This window comes from Nothobranchius furzeri, chromosome 7 (assembly GCF_043380555.1).
Source record: "Nothobranchius furzeri strain GRZ-AD chromosome 7, NfurGRZ-RIMD1, whole genome shotgun sequence".
Classification (NCBI taxonomy): Eukaryota; Metazoa; Chordata; class Actinopteri; order Cyprinodontiformes; family Nothobranchiidae; genus Nothobranchius; species Nothobranchius furzeri.
This window is the reverse complement of record NC_091747.1, coordinates 47,960,046-47,983,299: the sequence shown is the minus strand read 5'-3', so window position 1 is coordinate 47,983,299 and position 23,254 is coordinate 47,960,046. Positions and strand designations below refer to the sequence as shown.

General features: G+C 41.5%; 1 protein-coding gene across 1 annotated transcript; it reads left to right on the top strand.

The window, feature by feature from the left end:
• The first annotated feature begins 77 nt into the window (after positions 1 to 77).
• On the top strand, positions 78 to 21,010 carry LOC129167033 (uncharacterized). The gene is made up of 7 exons (XM_070553437.1): positions 78 to 96; positions 17,443 to 17,552; positions 17,661 to 17,680; positions 17,840 to 18,010; positions 19,159 to 19,216; positions 19,325 to 19,453; positions 19,587 to 21,010. The coding sequence occupies exons 1-7, from the start codon at positions 78 to 80 to the stop codon at positions 19,716 to 19,718; spliced, it is 639 nt and encodes a 212-aa protein (XP_070409538.1). The 3' UTR covers positions 19,719 to 21,010.
• Positions 21,011 to 23,254: the final 2,244 nt, after the last annotated feature.

Here is a 23,254-nt window from a genome sequence, read left to right as displayed (position 1 = left end):
TAACAACACAGAGCACATCTGTTTTCCATCTTCCTCTCGGGTCCTCTCCCGCTCTGTGACGTTGTTCCACAGAGATAATGACGCTGGATGAAGTTGGTGAGAGCTCTCCGTCTTTAAGAACAGAATATCAAACATGCCCTTTGGCTTCAGAGGAGAGCAGCACCACCTTTGATGAGGAGACTGAGCTGTATTAAATGAAGCATTAAATTAAGCGGTGAAAAAGAAGACACAAGGGATCCAATAAATGTGTCAGAGGGGGAATCAGACAAAAGGAATGACATGCAAAGGAGCTGTTGGTCTAACAAGAGGCAGAAACACCTAATTCTAATTATTTGTTTATTTTTTTATTGGCTCATTAATAACAGAAATGTCTTTTTGCTGCTGCTGAAGTGCTGCATCATATTGTACAAGCCTCCTGTGTGGTGGGTGGATGTCTCTGACCTCCATCATAAACTCAAATTGGCAATTTACTCGACTGTGGTGTAAAATAAATAAACAATTAAATAAAACTGTTCTGCAGGAGATTATTATCTCCAGTGGGATGTTATGGAGATAATTGACTTTCAGGATTTTTATCTAAACTGCATTTAAAACCACATTTTATCTTAAGCAGCAAAAAACGATTCATTTTAATTCCCTTGCAGAAATGAATTATACATGCAGATGGAGGGTGATGCTGTGGTGCAAACAGAGGGACTTAATTCTAACTGTACTTTTTATTATCAGCAGCAGCAAAGTTTATTTTAAGAACTAAGAAAGGTTGCTGATTCTTTTAAAAAGTAATGAAATTATAATTAAAGGAATAATGTTTGTAAAAAATGAAAAAGGGTGCAGGAGGGGGACTCCGCTGGGTGTTTTTATTGATTCCATGAATACCTGATGTGCATTTTCCTACTTTGTAAATATCATTGCAATGGCGATCTGAGATTTTGTGACCAATAATTTAAAGTGAGAAAGGTTTGGCTGCATAATGTTTCAGTCTTGCTCCAAAAAGTCCCAAATCAGGACCTATGTGGTGTAAGAGCAACCAGAAGTAGCTCAATATGTAAAAATATTTAGTTCTGCTTAGATGGATGGATGAATATTTGCATCTGATTGAAACATCTTGAACTAGAGAAGCAGTTCAAAATGTTAGTTTGTTTCTTTAATTATCCATTTCAGTTGAATCCTTGACAGTTATAAATATGATGTGCTGATGCAAAAATTTTTGTAAAACAGCAGAGAAAATGTTTTTTTCCCCAACTCTAATCACAATAAAGTCTTAATTACATAGAAACGTCTGTTCTTTATTTGGCCTGAATCTTTATGGCTCTATTCAGATTTTTTTCTGAGGGAAAATCAGTTGACTTTACTCATTTTAGCTGAATTAAAAACTCCAGGAATTCATAGTATTTTTTATTATTTTCATTTATTGTTCCACATTCTACAAGAAAATTTGGTGCACATCATTCAATAGACTTCCAAGAATCAGAATAAAAGCCTTTTATTTTATTACTATGTTGTTTATTTTTTATTTTTATTTTTTTTCTAAGGGGTTTAAATGAAGGCAACTGGACTTCTTTGGTTTCTTGAAGACGTTTCGCTTTTCATCTGAGCAGCTTTGTCAATTCTGACTGGAAAATGGGAAAGTCAAGCTAATAAACTGCAGCTCTCTTTTTTTAATGAGCAGAAACTACCCACGAATACCCTTCCTCCCTATCTCCTGAGGAGTCGCTGAAGCCGTTAGGTTTGTTTTGCAGATTAAATGTGTCTTCTTGTAGAAACCTTTCAAACTTTCAGCTTCCTTCCCCCTTACTTTTATTTCTGTTTTCCATGATTCTCACTGGTTTGAATGAATTAGCCTAATTTTGAACACACAGAACCTCTGGAGGGGTCAGGGGCGGATTTAGCAATTTGGGGGCCCAAGGCGAACACAGACATGGGGCCTCTTACACTAAATTTTTGACAATCTTACCTTTAACTGGATTTGCGAAAATCTACCCTCTTCTGACACGATTTATTTTCACTTTTTATTAGTCCTCCTCTTTTTTCCTGTTTTTCTCTCCCTTTGAGTGCTTTCTTCTTCCTGTCAGTGCTCCTGCTTTTGCCTTTGTTATTTTATTTCTATTTTCCATTTTGGTCTATGTTTTCCTCCCTTTAAACATTTTCCATTGTCTTTCCTTTCTGCCTCCTTTTGATGTTTACATCAGGGGCGGCGTTAGGCCCGGCTACTTGGGCTGAAGCCCCGGATCTTTCATGATAAGCCCCGGATCTAAATCGCGGAAGTAACATGCAGTACCAAAGTCACACAGAGAGGGCGCAGCTGGCAGTAGTTTGTAAAGTCCCATTTAGTCGTCACACACACAGGTGTGTGGTGAAATTTATTCTCCGATTTTGACCCATCCCCTGAGTTGCAGACACGCCCGGGAACTATTTGGTGGTTTAACCCCCCAATCCAACCCCAATCCAATGCTGAGTGTCAAGCAGGGAGGCATTGGGTCCCATTTTTCTCAAAATCTTTGGTATGACCCGACCAAGAGTCGAACCCCTGATCTCCCGATCTCAGGGCAGACACTCTACCACTAGGCTACTTAGTCAGTATACAGTTTACCTGAGACTGAAGAGAAGCCCTTCAGCAGCTGGCTTCTGCAGTCTCTGTCTGAAACGCATGAGTGAAGATGGATATAAGGACGTTTTTTTAGACCAAAAGTACAACGACAGAACCCCAGCTCTGATGAGACTGGTGTTGACTCAGGTTTGTGAGTCTTATTTGAAAATATTTGTTGTGCTGCTGGTTTGCCTAAAGTTAGCTTACTATCAGGTAAAGTTGTTGGAGAAAGAAAGGGAATATTCACTATCATCTCACACTAAACACTAACAGGAACAATACTCTGCCCTGAATATGCTGAATATGTAGCTTCAGATTAAAAATTATGTGGTACAAGACAAATATATATGATGTTGACTAGTGCGTGTCACGTTTGTGCGCGCATGCGTGTGTGTGCGCGTGCGCGCGCGTGTGTGTGCGCGCGCGTGTGTGTTAAGCCCCGGATCTTCTTCAGTCCTAAATCCGCCCCTGGTTTACATCGAGAAACGACGTCACTTTCAGAAGTGAAAATAAAAGCTTTTATGAAGCAAGCTGCTTCTTTCTCTTATTGGAGCCACTAGGATAACTCCATTTCATGCTTCATGTTTTACTATTGCTTTGAGTTTGTTACAAACGCTCCCACCTCTCTTATTCTTCTTATTTGTGGTCTCATGGCACTTGGCAAACAACAATTTGGTGCATTTCCGCCACCAACTGGATTGGAGTGGAATGACTACCAATCACTTCCTGTTTGTGCATCGCAGTCTTAATAACCCTCTTATGACCATAGTTATAACAGGGCCGCCTGGTATGTTTTTAATCTTATGGCTGTAAAATTGTAATAAAAAGTACAAAGGTGTGTGTAACTCTTCTACTTTTTTCAGAACAACCTCAGCTTTCAGTGTGTGGTTTGTATTTAGAATTTATTTCTATTAAAGCCTTTAAAAAATCAGCTTCAAAGTGAAAAAAGCAAAAAACGGATTTGAATTTTTTACATTTCTTACTGAACAGGAACTTCAAATTTACTGGGCAAACAATTTAAACTTTGAACTGAAATGCATCTATTCCTTAAAAAGTTTGAACCTTGGTATCATTTTTAGCTGTTTTTAAGACCATTTAGTATTGTTAACTTTCAGACGTTTTATTTGATGGTAGACCTTGAAGCAGTTTCTCTCCAGCTGCAGGCAGAGTCCCACCTCACACTGCCATGGGGTGCTTCTCTGGCACACCGTGCTGCTATACCAAAAACTTTTGTTCTAGCAAAAATAATTATTTATTGTAAAAGGATAAATAATGCTGGAATGAAGCTGAATCTTACAATTAGCAAATAGTTGAGGGTTGTTAAAATAAAAAAATAAAATATAAAGACGGAACAAACATTCATATCCTGGTTCACTGGAGATCTGTCCTTCTTCGTGGTCACTGACTTCAGATATAAGCCTTCTGGGACACCTAATAGATCGTGTTGATTTTCTTTGAGGCATTTCCATAATTTCATGCTGGTTTTTATGCTAATTAGCTTCCCCGTTCCGATATCCGCTTCCACCGCGCTGTGCTCCGTTTCTATCAGGCTGTACAGCAGGATTTCCCCTCGTAGCGATATTTTCCCTAACTCTGATTGCTTCATGCTATAGATCGTTGGAAAGCTGCTTTTATGTACTTTTAGGAACCGTTGGAATTATTTGAATCTGTCAGCCGTTCAATAGTTATAAAACAGAGCATTTTGGATGACAAACTCAGCACGTCTTTGAATCTGTGTTGTGATTCGTTGCGCTCAAGACAAGGAATCCCGGTGGCTACCATAATGTATTGTATATGCACGAAAAGCCCCATTTTTAATCTTTTCAGCACTTTTGGAATTTTAATGATATCTTGAATGGTTCAGGAATTATGGTAATGAGAAGTGCGCATGTCCAATCCCGTCTGCGGCCACAGGTTGGTAATAAGAATATTGTGGCATTAACAGAGGGGTGCCGACGGTCAGGGCTAGGAGGCCCCCCACCACTAGGGGGCCCCAGGCAGCCGCCTACCTATGCCTAATGGTAAAACCGCCTCTGGGAGGGGTGCGTCTCAGGGTTCGGGGGGGGGGGGGGGGTGTCTTGTAGGTGTGGCGCTGGAATTTGGCACAGCGCCATGCCTGAGCCTATGTAGGAAAAACACTGATGTGTGTATTTACTGCCCCCTAGTGCCAGAAAACTACACACTGCCACTTTAAGGTGTAAGACTTTCCAAAAGACAGCAGTAACTTTTTCAACACACACACACAAACACACAGCTCAGCTGAACCTTCCGTTACTTGTTTCACATTTCAGCAGTGTAAATTAATAAAAAATAGCACTGCTGAAAATATATTTTAAAAAAAATCCCAGCGTGGTCTAGAAAAAATATAAAAAACAGATGCTCTCGCCATGTTTAAATAAAATACATTAGCCAGTATTAAATTAAAAACAGCCATGGTCAAAACTGCTCAGAAACATATTTCTAACTGCTTCCTTCCTAGCAAAGAAAAGCGATAAATAAGTAATTTAAAGATGTCAGGTGAAGGCCATTAAATTGTTTCATGGATGTGACTCCTGCAACCACAGCTTTATCACATCTCTCTGGAGCTCTGCAGCCAAATCCTCCCTGGAGTAAAACACAGGCTAGGGAAAAAAAGGCAGACATGTCGATAGAAATGGTGGTATTTCACCATCTGGCAGCCTTGTAATTGTTTCCAAACTCTCCAAAGACCTTTTCCTCCATAAGAGAAATAACCTAGATATGCAAATAGGCATTCTCAATTAATTTAATACATATAATTATGTGGAGGAAACGAGATTGATGGAGGAAAAGAAAAGGGAAAGTCCTAGCTCGTTCCAAGTTGTCCTCCCACTCGAATCCCCTCACTCTACAGCTAAATTAGTTCCAAATATTGAAGCATGCTTGGCTACACAGATGAGCATCAATTATCTCCAACAGTTTTTACACGTGGTCTTTGGAAACCAACACAGTGCTGCTGCTGCTAGTAGAAATCAGTGCAGGGCGTTTAAATCTGTCCCTAAACGTGACCTCATTTCCAGCAGTTCTGAAAGCTTAATTTGAGTTTTAGCGCTCAGTGAAAAGCTCTTTGGGAAAATAATGCTGAACTGAAAGGGAAAAAAAACAAGCAGGAGGAAATGCTGGGTGTTCAAGAATGATTATAAGTTAGTTTTCTGAAGGAAGTTTTGTTTTGTTTCTATGGGCGTGTCTAACCCAGTTGACATGTTGGGTCTGATAGATGATAGATGAGGCTTGTAGCCCTCCCCCTTGTTCCAGCTCATTGGATCTTTTGGCTTGTGTTTTTAATCAGTGGCCTCATGACTCTATCTTTGCGTTTTATTTATTGTTTCATACAGTTTTTGTGGTTTCACGATGTGTAAACCTTCCTTGGAGTGTCTAATGTACGAAAATGTACTGTCAATGCTTCCTTCAAGCTGCTTAGTAATGTTGAAATGGCTGCTGAGAAGCAGTTCATTCCAAGAAAACTTGATATAACATGTCAAAGCTTTTGAGACACCACCTTAAATTAGCATGTACCAACCCACTTCAACAACGGCAATGGTCCCAGTGACGCTAAACGCAGAATAATGCTAATCTGACCTACCATTGCTAACCCCAGCATTGAGCCTGAGACACACACATTTGACCATCTTCACATGCTCTCATGTCACACCTCCAATATCTCACACAACACACACACACACACACACACACACACACACACACACACACACACACACACACACACACACACACACACACACTTTGAAAAGTTAAAAATTTGGCAGCCCTGGCTAATGCTAGCCCGAGCTACTACTGCCTTCTAATGCTAGTTTGAGCTACTGCTAATGCTAGCCCAAGCTATTAGCATTCAATCTTTATTTCATCAGGTTAAATGTTTGAGAACATGTCAGGTGAAGCTCAAACATCTTCCGGTCCGACACTCACTTCCTAGTTTGTGCGTCTTCTTCGACAGAGTGAGGGACTGCCCCGTTGACTAACTGACTAGCTGTTAATATGTCACATTGGTTGTTGTCCAGTAGAATGTGGAGACAGTTTGAAAGACAACCATAGATCCCAAGCCTGAGATATGTCTATGGGTCGTGGCCAGACTATACAGTAAATTCATCCATCCATCCATCCATCCATCCATTTTCATCCGCTTATCCGAAGTCGGGTCGTAGGGGCAGTCGCTTAAGTCGAGAGGCCCAGGCGTCCCTCTCCCCAGCCTCTTGGGCCAGCTCCTCCAGGGGAATCCCAAGGCGTTCCCTGGCCAGGTGAGAGACATAGTCCCTCCATCGTGTCCTGGGTCTAACTTTAGGCCTCCTCCCGGTTGGACGTGCCCAGAAAACCTCACGTCCAGGAGGCGTCCAGGAGGCATCCTGACCAGATGCCCGAGACTGCTCAACTGGCGGGGGTGTGCGTATAAAAAAAAAAGGCGTGTTGCTTACATTATATCACAGTGCATGATAAGATAATCACTTTTATGGGTTTCTGACAAATCAAACATAATTTCTGAAAGGGAAAAATTCTGGAAAGATACTTTAAATGAGTCTTTCATCCACAAATATGTTATAATTAATTTACATTATTTTTGTACATTTAAGACAATTTATACATTGAATTTTTATAAATTTTAAAGCTTTAGACAGGGGTGTCAAACTCATTTTAGCTCAGGGGCCACATTGAGGGAAGTCTAGTCCCAAGTGGGCCAGACCGGTAAATTAAAAAAATATTTCAGATTGTTTTCTTTGTTTTAATACAATCGATATAAAACAAGGCTGGAGCCTGAGGACAGTGTAGTACAAGTACAACACCTGAAGTGTACTTGAAAATTTGAAAAAAAAAAAAAAATCAACAAATAAAAACATTCCTTAGTGATTCAAAGAGCTCACAGATCACATGGCTAGATCAGTTTCATGCAGCACTTAAAGTATATTTGACTCATTTTACTTTACATCTTTTAGCTTTCACCAGCACATCAATATTAGAAGTCACATCCTGAGTGGCGGCCAACTTCAGGATGTGATTCAAGTTCTTGTGTGAGCCTTGGGTGCAGCTTTGTTTTATTTATACTCATTACAAAGGAAACTTGCTCACACTGATAAGTTTATTTTCACTCTACATTGTAAAGTTTACACAACCATCTTGCGGGCCGGATTTAACCCGCTTGCGGGCCGGATCCGGCCCGCGGGCCGCATATTTGACACCCCTGCTTTAGATTAAAACAGCAGGAAAAATCATTGGTGCCCAACTGCCCTCTGTCCAGTAACTGTACATCAGCAGGATCAGGAAAAAGGCAGTGAATATTGTCCAAGATGCCACACATCCTGCATCTACTCCCTTCCATCTCCTCCCATCTGGCAGACGCTATAGATCACTGTACACAAAAACTACCAGACACAAGAACAGTTTCTTTCCTTCAGCCATTTCTCTCCTGAATCTGTAGATTATTTTACCATCCTTTTACTATAGTTTTTAATACTTAATCAGTATGCTTATGGATATGTGTGTGTGTCTGTGTGTGCGCGTGCGTGTGTGTGTGTGGGTATGTATATATGTATATAGGTGTGTGCGTAAATGAACATGTGTGTGGGTATACATGTTCTTATGTGTTTTTAGGTATTTTTATTCTCATTTATTATGGTTGTTGTATGTTTTCGAGAGCGAACATCTACCGAAGACAAATTCCTTGTAAATGTAATTTTACTTGGCCAATAAATCTGAAATCTGATCTGATCTGAGAAGTTTCAGTGTGCCATGTAAAACGTTATCTGAACAAGGCAGGAGTGATACAATAAATATTTTGGACAAAATTGCAGCTTGTTCTGAAAAACAAAGGCATTGATCAACAACCTTTGGATACACTTTTTTCACTTGATATTCTTGGTGTGTTGTACGCATTTCAAACAGCCAATAGAGCAACAACAACATGCACAAGGTTGACATATTTACTTTTGCTCGGAGCAAACAAACTTCAGCAGTCTTCAATATCTCAGCTGTGGCACAGTGATGCCAATTAGCAGGCAGAATATATGTAAATGCTCTGAATTAATTAATCCCATGACACACATGCACTAATTAGCTGGTAATCCCAGAGTCGACTCCTTTAGCTTCATATTTAAGACAAACCCTCCCAGTCCAGATACGGGGACAGTAGATACCAAAGTGTGAGATCTGTATGAATAATTATTTCTTTAAATTAATGTTTTTCCTTTTTTTTAAATCTGTTTCCCATGGATCCACAAGCATTTGCAGCCGTCTTCTAGGACACTTGCAAACCAACAAGGAGGATGTTGGGATTAATCAAAAGATTTTGACTTTAAATTACAGTTTTAATTAAGGAGTGCAATAATTATGGAGATTCTCTGGTGGTCCTTAAGTGACTTAAAAAAGATAGAAATGTGGATCGTTGCCACGTGTTTATCAAGAATCTGAAAAGAGACAAGCTGACAAGTTTCCACACAGCAGAGATTGTTTCATTATGAAGAAAAAGTGTCTTCTGATTTTATGGCACACATCACTGGAACGGAAATGTAGATGCTAAATGGGGAGCACAGTCATTTGGTGTTGTGATCACCAAATGCCAGTGCTTGAATGCCAGAACCAGCATGTGTCAGATGTTTTTCCACTTTGAAGCACCTGATTCAAATGAATGGGTAATTAAGAGGCTTCTGCAGAAGTTGACATGCTGAGGGGTAAATGTAACCCTTTGATTCAGATGTTTTAGAGCAGAGAAACATTTAAAACATGCAGGACAGAGACCTCTAAGGACTTGATTGGGTGAAGCATTTTACGAAAAGTACCTGCACTGTACAAATGGAATGCTGGAAAACTGTTTTTCGTCACAGGACTGCAAGAACATTAAACGGTAATCTTGTTAAAAGATGGACGACTGAGAACTGTGCAAACTGAGCAGAAAGTAGGTGTGATGTTTAGTTCTTATGATCAGGTGACAGGAAGCAGAACAAAGATAAAAAAAAGACTTTTTGTCCTCTCCCTGAGCTGCCACCTTACCGTGGTGGAGGGGTTTGAGTGTCTCAGTGATCATAGGAGCTAAGTTGTCTGAGGCTTTCTGCCTCTGGTAGGGTCATCCATGGCAAACAGGTCCTAGGTGAGGGATCAGACAAAGAGCAGCCCGAAGACCTCTTATGATGAATTATATGAATGGAAACCGTGTTCCCTCGCCCGGACGTGGGTCACCGGGGCCCCCTCTGGAGCCAAGCCTGGAGGTGGGGCACGCTGGCGAGTGCCTGGTGGCCAGGCTTTCACCCATGGAGCCCGGCCAGGCACAGCCCGAAGAGGAAACGTGGGTCCCCCTTTCCATGGGCTCACCACTCTTGGGAGGGGCCAAAGGGGTCAGGTGCAGTGTGTGATGGGGGGCGGTCGAGGGTGGGGACCTTGGTGGTCTGATCCTCGGCTACAGAAGCTGGCTCTTGGCACATGGAATGTGACCTCTCTGGTGGGGAAGGAGCCTGAGTTGGTGTGTGAGGTTGAGAGGTTCCGACTAGATGTAGCTGGACTCACTTCAACGCATGGCTCTGGCTCTGGAACCAGTTTCTTAAGAGGGGTTGGACTTTCTACCACTCTGGAGTTGCTCCCACTGAGAGGCGCCAAGCAGGGGTGGACTGGGCATACTAGTTGCCCCCCCCATCTTGGTGCCTGTACGTTGGGGTTTACCCCAGTGAATGAGAGGGTAGCCTCCCTCTGCCTACGTGTGGGGGGACAGGTTCTGACTGTGGCCTGTGCTTATGCACCAAACTACAGTTCAGACTACCCACCCTTTTTGGAGACCTTGAAGGGGTGCTGGAAAGCGTTCCTTCCGGTGACTCCCTCATTCTGCTGGGGGACTTTAACGCTCATGTGGGCAACGACAGTGAGACCTGGAAAGGTGTGGTTGGGAGGAATGACCCCCCGATCAAGGATTATCCATAATGGCTCAGATGGTTGGGGGAGGATGTCGGTCAGATCAGGCAGGCCCAAACGTATCGCTAGGGTCTGCTGGGAACGTCTGGCAGAGTCTTCTGTCAGAAGGAGCTTCAATTCCCACCTCCGACAGAACTTCCAAAATGTTCCGGGGGAGGCGGGGGACACTGAGTCTGAATGGACCCTGTTCCGTGCCTCCATTGTTGAGGCGGCCGACCGGAGCTGTGGTCGCAGGATCGTCGGTGCCTGTCGTGGTGGTAACCCCCGAACCTGCTGGTGGACACCGGCGGTAAGGGCTGCTGTCAAGCTGAAGAAAGAGTCCTATCAGGTTTTTCTGGCCTTTGGGACTCCAGAGGCAGCTGACGGGTAACGGCAGTCCAAGCGGAACGTGGCTCGAGTGGTTGCCGAGGCAAAAACCCGGGCATGAGAGGAGTTCGGTGAGACCATGGAGCAAGACTTCTGTACGGCTTCAAGGAGATTCTGGTCCACCATCCGGCGCCTCGGGGGGGAAAGCAGTGCGCTACCAACACAATCTATAGTGGGGATGGTGTGCTGCTGACCTCTACTCAGGACGTTGTGGATCGGTGAGCAGAATACTTCGAAGACCTCCTCAATCCCACCGACACATCATCCAGTGAGGAAGCAGAGTCTGGGGACTTTGAGTTGGCCTCTCAAATCTCTGGTGCTGAGGTCACTGAGGTTGTTGAAAAGCTCCTCTGTGGCAAGGCTCCAAGGGTGGATGAGATCCGCCCAGAGTTCCTTAAGGCTCTGGATGTTGTGGGGCTGTGTTGGCTGACGCGTCTGCAATATCACGTGGACATCGGGGGCAGTCCCACTGGACTGGCAGACCGGGGTGGTAGTCCCCTTATTTAAAAAGGGGGACCACAGGGTGTGTTCCAATTACAGGGGGATCACACTCCTGAGCCTTCCTGGTAAAGTCTATTCAGGGGTTCTGGAGAGGAGGGTCCGTCGGATTGTTGAACCTCAGATTAAGGAGGAGCAATGTGGTTTTCGTCCTGGCCGTGGCACACTGGACCAGCTCTATACCCTTAGGTGGATTCTGGAGGGTGTGTGGGAATTTGCCCAACCGATCTCCATGTGTTTTGTGGATTTGGAGAAGGCGTTTGACCGTGTCCCTTGGGGAGACCTGCGGGGGGTACTCCGGGAGTGTAGGGTACCAGGCCCTCTGATACGAGCTGTTAGGTCCCTGTATGACCGGTATCAGAGCTTGGTCTGCATTGCCGGCAGTAAGTCGGGCTCGTTCCCAGTGACAGTTGGACTCCGCCAAGGCTGCCCTTTGTCACCGATTCTGTTCATAACCTTTATGGACAGGATTTCTAGGCACAGCCAAGGTGTGGAGGGCATCCGTTTTGGTGGCCTGAGGATCAGGTCTCTGCTATTTGCAGATGATGTGGTCCTGTTGGCTTCATCAGAATGTGATCTTCAGCTTTCTCTGGAGCGGTTCGCAGCCGAGTGTGAAGCAGCTGGGATGAGAATCAGCTCCTCTAAATCTGAGACCATGGTCTTGATTCAGAAGAGGGTAGAATGCCTTCTCTGGGTCAGGGATGAGGTCCTGTCCCAAGTGGAGGAGTTTAAGTATCTCGGGGTCTTGTTCACTAGTGAGGGAAAACTGGAGCGTGAGATCGATAGGCGGATTGGTGCTTTATCCGCACCGGTCTGTCGTGGTGAAGAGAGAGCTGAGTCAGAAGGTTAAGCTCTCAATTTACCGGTCGATCTACGTTCCTACCGTCACCTATGGTCATGAGCTTTGGCTAGTGACCGAAAGAACGAGATCGCGGGTACAAGTGGCCAAAATGAGTTTTCTTCAAAGTGTGGCTGGGCTCTCCCTTAGAGATGGGTGAGAAGTTTGGTCATTTGGGAGGGGCTCAGAGTACACCCGCTGCTCCTCCACATCGAGAGGAGCCAGTTGAGGTGGCTCGGGCATCTGGTCAGGATGCCTCCTGGACGCATCCCTGGTGAGGTTTTCCGGGCACGTCCAACCAGGAGGAGACCTAAAGGTAGATCCAGGACACGGTGGAGGGACTATGTCTCTCACCTGGCCAGGGAACGCCTTGGGATTCCCCCGGAGGAGCTGGCCCCATTAGAGGGAAGCCTGAGCCTCTCGCCTTAGGCTGCTGCCCCCGCGACCCGACTCCGGATAAGTAGATGATAATGGATGGATGGATGGAGACTTTTTGTCCCAAGTTAAAAAATAATACAAAGAAAGTCAGCAAATCAAATATATCAAACAATAAGTATTACAAGGAATTGTACCTTAATAGTGTGGCACACTCTAATCAATACATTTGCAGTGGTCTTTAGTAGGAATGACTGCCTTGTAAGTTGTACTAATTCTAAATTCTTACTTACCAGATATAACTTGACCTAGTGGTCGACTGAACCCTTTTTCCGTGCAGAAGTTTTATTCCATTACCTAACTGAACTCTTTATTATTGCAAGAATCATTTTCAGAGGTGCTGCGTGCAGACAGGCAGGGCAGGCAATTGTGTGGGGCCCCCTGGCCCCAAGGGCCCCCTCAGAGGGCCAAAACCACTTTAAATCAAATCAGAACTGCACTACCTGAAGCTTCCTTGTGCTTTCGCTTGGGGCACCATGACAAACTTGCAGCGCCGCTGGTTTTTTTTTTTTGTGTCAGCTCTCTTTGATTTTAGCCTCCCATTCCTCCCATTCTTTGCCACTTAGTGCGTTCCACACACAACAGCCCATTGGATCGCAGTTTGACCGTTTTGGCCACTCCTTATTTTTTCCAAGAACCACATCTTCCCAAAGGGCTGTCGTGTTCTACTGCTATTTGAATACTCACTGAATCAACAAAAAAAAAAGAAAAAAAAATCACCTAGACAAAGGATTGTTTAACTAGCTGACATTACAGTCCAGCCCGGTCATTTATTCATTTTGAGCTATCTAATACACGCTGTGTGCTTTTCAGTGGCTGTTTGTTTTGAACTCTGCTGAAATGTGAAGCTAGAAATCATCAATAAAAAATGTTTTACATTTTAATATTAGAGAGTGGTGAATTAATAAGTTGTATACATCAGTTGCTTTTTATTGGAATGAGTGGATTAAATCTCAAAGTAATTTGTGATCTAATAATATGGTTAGAAATAATTTGAAATTTACATTTAAATAAATATAAAGGAAATAAAATGGCATTCACAAACAAAGAGAACATTTATGAAGAAATTGGTCTTATTTTGTAGCCAGATAAAAGTGGTTTTATTTTGAAGGAGTGATGTGATGGACTGAACAACAGCTGTTTGGATTTAGAGTTCAAACTGAGTGTCACAGCATCAATTTGATTGTCACTTTTGCACAAATAGGAAAACACCGTGTCATAACACTTTTATTCTCCCCGCTGCAGAATAAAAAACCTCAGCTGCAGACTGGGAGAGAAAGCCTAGGACTACACCTTTCCAAATCAGAGGTGTCATGGCTGACCCCATAATAATCCTCGCCAGTGGGGCGAAGCAGCCGACGCAAGAAGGGAAAATAGAGAGTGTGCTGTTGTATGCTGTGATGGGATCCGTTTCAAGTGTCTGACTCTTTAACCCGAAGGTCTGGGCTCTCTGATTGCAGCAAATTACAGATTAAAGAACCCTTCATCCTGCTGGAGGAGTGGTCTCAGTGCTCTGGTTGGGATCTGAGATGAAATGTGAAGACTTGGGGAAGGTATGTGCCGTGTGTGCGCATACCTTCCTGGCATTTTTATTTATTTACAGGGAAAGGAAAGAAGAGAATTGAAGTAAACTGGACCAGATATATGACATTGAGAGGAACCGTAAGGACTTGATAGCATATTAAACCCAAATAGGCTTTTAATGATTTATCTGGAGCAAAACAGTGTCGGATAACTGAATTTAACTTGAAGAAAAATGAGCCCTCACCCCGTTTTACCTCGTAGCCTCTCTCAGCAGCAGACACATGTCTCCTTGCATAATCTAATGTAATATGACCTTGAATGGTTTATTAATTTCCTTCTTTTTTTAGGGCAGCACCTCCAGCTATTCCCCTAAAAGGTTAATCAGGGGATCTCTTGACACATTAACAATGAAATTAAAACAGTTTCCTGTTAAAACGGAAGAAATTGTTCATTAACTATTTCAATTATGTGGTTTTGTTGGAGAATAATTAAATTGAAACAATTGAATTAGCTGTTTTTTAGGTGCAAGCTTCCTCTCCAATTAGTCAAAAGGTGCTAATTTTTTCTGGTACTTCAGGACAAAAAAAAGTAGTTGCCATTTGTTTCCATTATATCAGAAGTGAAACTGAAGATCATCATTAACATCCATCCTTTCCTAATTCTAAGAAGGCCTTTTTAAAAGAAACTGAGAAATTGTGATGCAGAATAATGCATCACTGGCATTCAAACATTTCAATTAGACGCCAGTTTATGAGAACAATGAACTCCGACTAGAACAATGTAAGAATAAAACAGAAAATTGGGTCATTTTGTGCTAAAAATTCATCACATATTATTTTTACTTTCACCCACAGTTGGAGACTATCGCTGCACTCACTCAGCGTTTCAACTCCAAGAATCATAAATGGAAACAGGTTTGACTTATTTTATCAAGAAAGAGATTTTAGAATTACAATTACAAAGGTGATTTTACAAAAAAATAAAATAAAAATAAAATAAACATCTAGATGCCATAAGTCTTATAAATGACAAAAACAAAAAGGAGTCAGACAAGATCCTTCGTAAAACACACGTGTAATCGGGTTTTGCAAAACCAAAAATCCTCCCCCATCCATCTAGAAACAATCTTGTGGTCCACACCACCTTGTTTTCAGCTAAAAAATTCCAGTGCTTTGTGAAGCACATCCATAAGCATGCCAAGCCTGTAGGTGGCAGTAGTTTCCCAAAACTTTCCTTGGACATGTGACTAGGTTGCAATTAATTACAACAACGTCCTTCGCCTGTGGTTTCTACATAGAGCTGTAAGCTAGCTTGTAAAAACAAGTAAGCAAATGAAAACATAGGTCACACATGTAACGTTGGAGTAGTTTTGTCAAGGCAGTGACGTTGGATCATAAAACCCCGGTTGTTTACATCTACAAGCAAATGCAGACAAAGGAGAATTAGCTTCATTTTGATCAGTGTTTGAAAGAATTGTTTTTGGTGCTATTTATTTTTACAACCATGTGGACGAAAGGTGTTTGGACCCCCAGCTGTGTTTTCCATGTATTTCACTCAGTGCGTTTACAGGCACATCAGAAAACCAAATTATTGTCCTAAAAAGCCTCACGTTGTTTTTTAAGTGCATGTAAACGTTTTAGTCTGGCTGATGTCGAACTAGTTCTAATCAAGCTGAAGCACCCAGATAATGTGGTAGCAATCCCATTGCATCCTGCATGTAAACAGGTCAGCCAAACTAAACCGGTAGGATGCTCGTGTTCCGGATGTGACAAGATCCCGGAAGTGGTCTTCTGACAACACCATCGTCACAAAGAAACACGCGTAACACCGTGAAACAGAGCAGCACGTACCAAATAAGCTTTTCTGCAGCGTCGTTGTTGTGCATTCCTTCATTGTGCTATCCTGCTTCAATTCCATCTGCTTCACTCCCGCCAGCCTCTATATACTACTGGTGTTGCTATAAGCTAACAGGAAATGCCAACATGAAAGGGGCATGTCGCCACCTACTGTACCAGAATGGAACAAACTTTATTTGAGAAGCTGGTTTTCTGATGCGCATGTAAACTAGGATAAACACTCCCAGCTTATTACAATAAAATCGACCTGGATCGACTTAGATGTCGGTCAGTACACACATAACCACACTGACTGCTTGTTGCCAGTCCTGTCATCTCCACTTCTCTGAACAGAGGATGTTCAGGCTAGCTACAAGATAGTAATCATTTATAGCTTTGGTAGAAAAATGAGCTTGAATATTGACCAAAATTTCCTTTTAATAAATTCAGAAAATATGTGAGGAACAAAAATTTTTTAAGTTTTTCTCCATGACACTTATCAACTTTTTTTCTACCGTTAAATGATCCAAATGTCAGCTGACAGTAACAACTTCATCCTTTTCAAAAACACCTTGTAAAACAAGATTCACAAAGTTTGTGTAGAGTCATTAATAAATAAGAACTAAGTGTTTTATGCTGACAGTGATGCCGACAGCAGGGCATCACATGACCTCGTGATAACAACCCGACTGCTGTTCTTGGATTTATATAAAAAGTGAATGAAGAGAAATGAGGACAAAAGGGAGGATCTGTCATTTCCAACTGCTTGAAATTCTGGAAACACAGAGAGCTGCAGCCATATATTTTATTCCTGGTGTGTTAACAGTTCCGCATGGAGGTCAAAGTAATTTATCACCTGACAGCAGTACAATAAGGACACCTCTGTCCCTTGTGTTACAACCATGTTGGACCAATCATAACTCATATGTGGAATAATGGAGAGGGTCAACTTAGAGTATGAGGCAAAAGATGATAAATCACAAAGAAGCAATAAAAAAACACGGAGTTTGTTTGACTCAGTCTCATGTCATGCCTTCAGCGCTCCATATGAATATAAAAACAAATGAACACCATTTATATACAGTTTCACAACAAAAACACAGCACACAAATTATACTGACTGGAAACATAGCAAACTGGGATTTAAGCACATATACACTTTTAAAAACTCACAAAAGGATCATCTCAAAACCAAAACTGAATTAGAGTTATGAAATGTCTTCATTCAAAAGATTGCTTTTTTAGATCAAGACTTGTCCTGATTGTTCCATATTCCTTCATTTATTTATTTATTTTGTAACTGTCTAAACTCAGAGTTTCAACATGCATGGGGCTCCGTGTGCAGTCACAATAGCAAAGATGAAGAATTACTGTTATTTATGTGGCTGGGGAACAAGGATGTGGACTCATGAGCCTATTTCATTTCTCACTTTCAGGGGAGGAAGATCCAGGCATCCCTGGAGAGAGGAAGGGAGGCGAAACTGTGGAGATTAGGCAGGAGCATGAAGAGCACTGGCAGTTTGAAAAAGACAGGCTCTCCAAAAAAGTTGGTTTTGTGACAAGGAGGAGATTGGTTCTCAGTAGTCAATAGTCCAGCCAACTTTACGAGAGTAGAGAGCAATGGTGGAAAAAGTACTTGATTTTTTTTACTTAGGGTAAAGTACAGATGGAGGGGTAAAAAAATAACTTTGTTACAATTTTCAGTTTTTATAATTAGTCTCTGGAAATATCCATTGAAATGTTGTTGTAAATGAATTTAAAAAGATACCCAGTTGTTGAAAAATATTGGCGGTTTCATAACATATGATTAGAGAAATCGGGTCTAAAATACAGAGTAGGACCTGGCTGCAGACATCAGCTGGTGTGTCGAGAGCAAGATGGCGTGTCATTACTTTTACCGGAAAATCAACGAGCGAAAGACCTCGGCAGGAAGTTGGTCTTTTTTTGGCGGCCGCTACGTTGTTTTTGTTTCAACCATACTCGACGGGTTTCAATTGAGGAAAGGTAAGGATAAGGATGATGGATAAAGAAAGAAAGATAACGATGAAATTAACTAATTGTTGCAACCGTTCTTAGTTCTTAAATGTAGGCACTATAGCGTTTAAAGCTTTACCAGAGAATTATTGCAAAGGCACCGTGTTTCATAGCTAATTGTATCAATATTAACACGCAGTCTTAAAACGAATGCAGGGAGTTCACAAGCTAGCTAACACAAAAGCTACATAAATAAAGCAATCAGCAATTGTAGCTTAGTTTTAACTTAGCTATTTGATTTTTCTGGTCTCCCTGTTTGTTAAAACAGTTAAAGTAATAATATTAACTTTATATATAATTTAGATATGATATAAAGACCACGATTTCTAATACTGACTTGACTGAAACGTTATTAATACCCTTTTTTAATTAAAAAGCGTAGATTTTCAGAGATTTGTAAGTGGTTTCAATCACTAGGTTTCATACGAGGCTAAAGTTAGCTTCCGATTCGGGAAATGGCTAAAGGGCTAATACACCCAATTTTTCTCTACTCTGACCATTTTTATTCTGCTCTAGCTCAAAACCTACAATACATACACTCTTCAAACCTGTTTTAGATTATTCTGGGCTCGTAGGAATGCAGTTTGTGATTTGTGAAACCTTCCTCTGATTTGTGAAACTTCAAAAAAGACAGATTTATGAATTTATTTTTCAGCATCTGGCCCACACTGGAACTGGTCCTGTGCACCCAGAAATAAAATGTATTTTCTGGACAAGCTTAGCTTTCAATATCTCTAAATATTTTTCAGTTATTGTGTGGTATTGTGCTGGGTCATTCAACTGTGGTTGCACAAATCAGGTGATATGCAACAGGTACAATAACTTTGAAATAGTAGCCGCTTCTCTAATTAATGCCGCCCTCCTTCTGATTCTGTTTCAGAATAATCCTATCCTTATAAAAAATAGATATTTTTGTCCACTGACTGCTTTGATCGGGTTTGGTTTATATTAATATTACCGGATTTAAGCACATGTAGCTGCAAATCATTCAGGAGTTACAGGCCTTAAATATAGATCTAAAATGAATATCGGACTTCTTCAAGTGACCCTGACAAAACTCCTTACATGTGCTTGTATTCTTCATTTGCTAATAAGATGTATTTTTATCTAAATTACAGGACAATCGAGGCTTTGAAAAATGGAACCCAGGCAGTGATTTCAGATGGTGAAATCAAGGTAATGTTTAATTATAATAAATTAAGACTCTAAAATTGGACATAGGATAATGCAATCCCTTGTTTTCTGAGGTAATGTTGCTTATTTTTAACTCTTGTCTTTACTCAGACTCTGTATAAGGATCTCTGCAGCGGTAGAGTGAAGTCTGGCCTCATGTATCTGTGGCACAATCCAGGTGTCTCGCTTAAGTTAAAGCAAAGACTAAAGCCACTGATGTTCCACTTTGCTGATGCACAGGTAAATGTATACTGACTTTTAATAAGCTGCATCACATTTATTTATGTGGATGCATGGTCAGTGGGCCACCTGGGTCTGTTGTCTAATGCTGAGAGGAACGTTTTGTTCATTTTTATGTTAACGTGTTTTATAGGTTGACGAGCTGACAGAGCGGATTGGTTCATGCTCTGGAATAGATAAACTAATAAAGAAGGGAGAGTTCCAGTTTCTGGACTTGGTGTTTGATGTCCTTGTTCCAGAGGTACAACGCAGTCTTCAGCAGTGATTGGTATAAAAGTTACTTTTCGAAAACATTTGACAGTGTATGAAGTAATCCTTAACAGAGTTTGGTGGCAGGAGAATCTCGTCTCTGCTTTTTGCGGATGATGTGGTCCTCCTAGCTTCATCCAGCTCTGACCTTCAGCTCTTGCTGGGTAGGTTCGCGGCCGAGTGTGAAGTGGCTGGGATGAGGATCAGCACCTCCAAATCCATGGTTCTCGACCGGAAAAGGGTGGCTTGCCAACTCCGGGTCGGGGGAGAGGTCCTACCTCAAGAGGAGGAGTTTAAGTATCTCTGGGTCTTGTTCACGAGTGACGGTAGGAGGGATCGGGAGATCGACAGGCGGATTGGTTCAGCGTCTGCAGTGATGCGGACGCTGAACCAATCTGTCGAAGAGGGAGCTGAGCCAGAAAGCCAGGCTCTCGATTTACCAGTCGATCTACGTCCCAATCCTCACATATGGTCATGAGCTTTGGGTAATGACCGAAAGAACAAGATCGCGGATACAAGCGGCCAAAATGAGTTTCCTCCGTAGGGTGGCCGGGCTCAGCCTTAGAGATAGGGTGAGGAGCTCGGACATTCGGGAGGGACTCGGAGTAGAACCGCTGCTCCTCTGGATCGAAAGGAGCTAGTTGAGGTGGTTTGGGCATCTGGCCAGGATGCCTCCTGGACGCCTCCCCGGGGAGGTGTTTCGGGCATGTCCTGCCGGCAGGAGGCCCCCGGGTCGACCCAGGACACGTTGGAGAGGTTACATCTCCAATCTGGTCCGGGAACACCTTGGGGTCCTGCCGGAGGAGCTGGTGGAGGTGGCCGGGGAGAGGACGGTCTGGAGCTCCCTAGTTGGGATGCTGCCCCCACGACCTGGACCCTGATAAGCGGAAGAAGACGACGACGTTGAAGTAATCCTGCATGTATTTCAGGTAACAATAAATGTGTTGGAAAAATGGGAGGGGATGAATCAATATGCAGCTGAGAAAGCCATGCTTCAGCAAATTCATTTGTACCCAAAATAAAATGGTTGTGAAATAAAGTGTTTCTTTGGTTTTATTGTCTTTCACTCAAAATAAATACCAACTAGCTAAATAGTTATCAGCTGTAGTAGTTAAATTCTGTTGCAATGAGCTCCTGTGATACACAATAGGACAGTGTTATGGATATTTAATAACTCATTTTTGTTGCTGGTGAGAGAGGAGTGTTGCTGAAATGTTTTTCACTGCTTCTGGGAGTCCTGTACTTTTTTTCAATTGGTGTAGGTCAAAAGTTCATCTTGGGCTTAACAATAAAACTGAATATTTAGCAAGTACTATTTTGTTTGCACATTTTGAAAAGTCTTAGTTTAATGTGTTATCATTTTTTCCATAAGTTTTTTAAATTCACTTTACAGCCTTTTATTGTGTGTGTGTGTGTGTGTGTGTGTATATATATATATATATATATATATATATATATATATATATATATATATATATATATATATATGTATATATGTGTGTATGAATATATATATATATATATATATATATATATATATATATATATATATATATATATATATATATATATATATATACATGTATGTATGTGCTACTGTCATAAAAAGTCCCTGTCTGAAGGACAAAGGGATTTAATATTCAATTTTCATGCAACGCAGGTAACAATGTTACTTAAGTTTGCCAGTCCAGATCTGAAGAGAAAAAAAAATCCGAAATAAAAAGCTTTTTCCGGTAAGTTTTGTTTTTTAAAAAACTACTTCCAGTGAAAGTAATGACTTCTGGTTAAGGTAATGACCCACCGTGTAATTTTTCTCTTAAATATGTACAAATCGAAGAGAAAAACGACACGGTATGGTTTTGACAAATTCAAACTACTTTTGTGCTTTGTCAATAAAGCGTATTCAAGAAAAAAAAAACTACTTCCGGCAAAGGTTATGACCCGAAAAAAAAAACTACTTCCGGCAAAGGTAATGACTTCCGGTGAAGTTAGTGACACTTGTTTTTCCGGATACGTCATTTCCTGTCACGGCAAAGACGCCAGCTGATGTCTGCAGCCAGATGCTCTTGAAAATACATGGGAGCAGGTCTAAGTCTCTGGGCGACGCCATATTGGATGCCATGTTTCCTGCTATGGAAGCCCTTGAGGACAGAATGCATTTAATGATTTGTAGCAAATGATTAACTTTCAGCATTAACAAACATTGTTCTTTTACACATTTACCTCTTCACTCATTGCAAGTAATGAAAGGGAATCCGATGTTCTTGTTATTTTGCTGGAGGTTGCACTCTCAAAGATTTTTTACCCTAATGGCCATCTGCCGGTAAGGTCTTACTTGAACACAAACATAATGCTTGCTTGCAATTATTTAGGTAACTACTGCCCCCATCACCAGGGAAAATACACACTTTACGTAAAGTGGAAGTATCCAAGAAGTCTGTAACTTAAAGGTGCAACATGTAAGAATGACATCCTGTTGTCAAATTTGGGTAATACAGCCAATTTTTCTAATCAAAAAGCAGAGGTGGAAAGACTACTAAAATTTCCTACTTAAGTACGAGTGCCAATGCTTTGATAATTTTTTACTCAATTACAAGTAAAAGTACTTGCCAAAATTTTTACTTCAGTAAAAGTAAAAAGTATCGTAAACAAAATGTACTCAAAGTAAAAGTTACTTAGTTACAAAGTTGGTTACATTTTTGTCAGCGTAAGGATGGCTACATCTAAGTAGTGCTAAATCACAACGCCAGTTCACAATTTGCTCGTGTGTGTGCGCACACACACATACACACACACTCAGCTTGAAGGAGGGATTTCTATCCAATCAGTGAGAACAGGACGTGCACATTGATTGGACGAGGTTTTTCTAGGATGGTAAGTTTCAACTGTGGTTAAAATTATTCTTTATTTTGAGAAAAAATAATTTTTTAAGATGTTATCAGTGTGTGAGGTATCTCAATGTTTTCATGACAAAACTCTAACATGAGACTGTGCTCTAACCTGTCACATAATATAACAAGCCTAATGCAGTCAAACATTTCAGATGGACCATATGACAGCTACTAACGTTGGCCCTGCCCTACTTTACCTCTACATTACAGTTCCTTTATTCGTGTCCATCCTAGAGCTCCTCTCTGACCATCATGCTTATTTAGAGCAGCTGATTTTTAAAGCTAGCAGAGTTCATCCTTGGTGGTGGGTTCACTCACTCATTTAACCATTCACCACTGAAATCATTTTGTTCATTATAATCCTCCAATCGTCCAACTGGAATCCTTAAGGGTCCTGTAACGTCCATCCTGTCAGAACAGGCCTTGGGTGCCCAGGTGTTACTAGAACTAATGGTGTCTCCTCACCAGCGTGAGCCTCCAAACTGTGAAGGTAGGTCTCCAAACATGAACTTTAAATTTATGCATTTATCTCCTCTTGTAAAACTTTAACATGTTTTAAAAGGCTAGTATCATGATAAGTTACACCTCAAAGACCAAAGATAAGATAAAACATTATCATAAACACTGCAGAGACGTCATTATGTATGAAATATGTTATTTT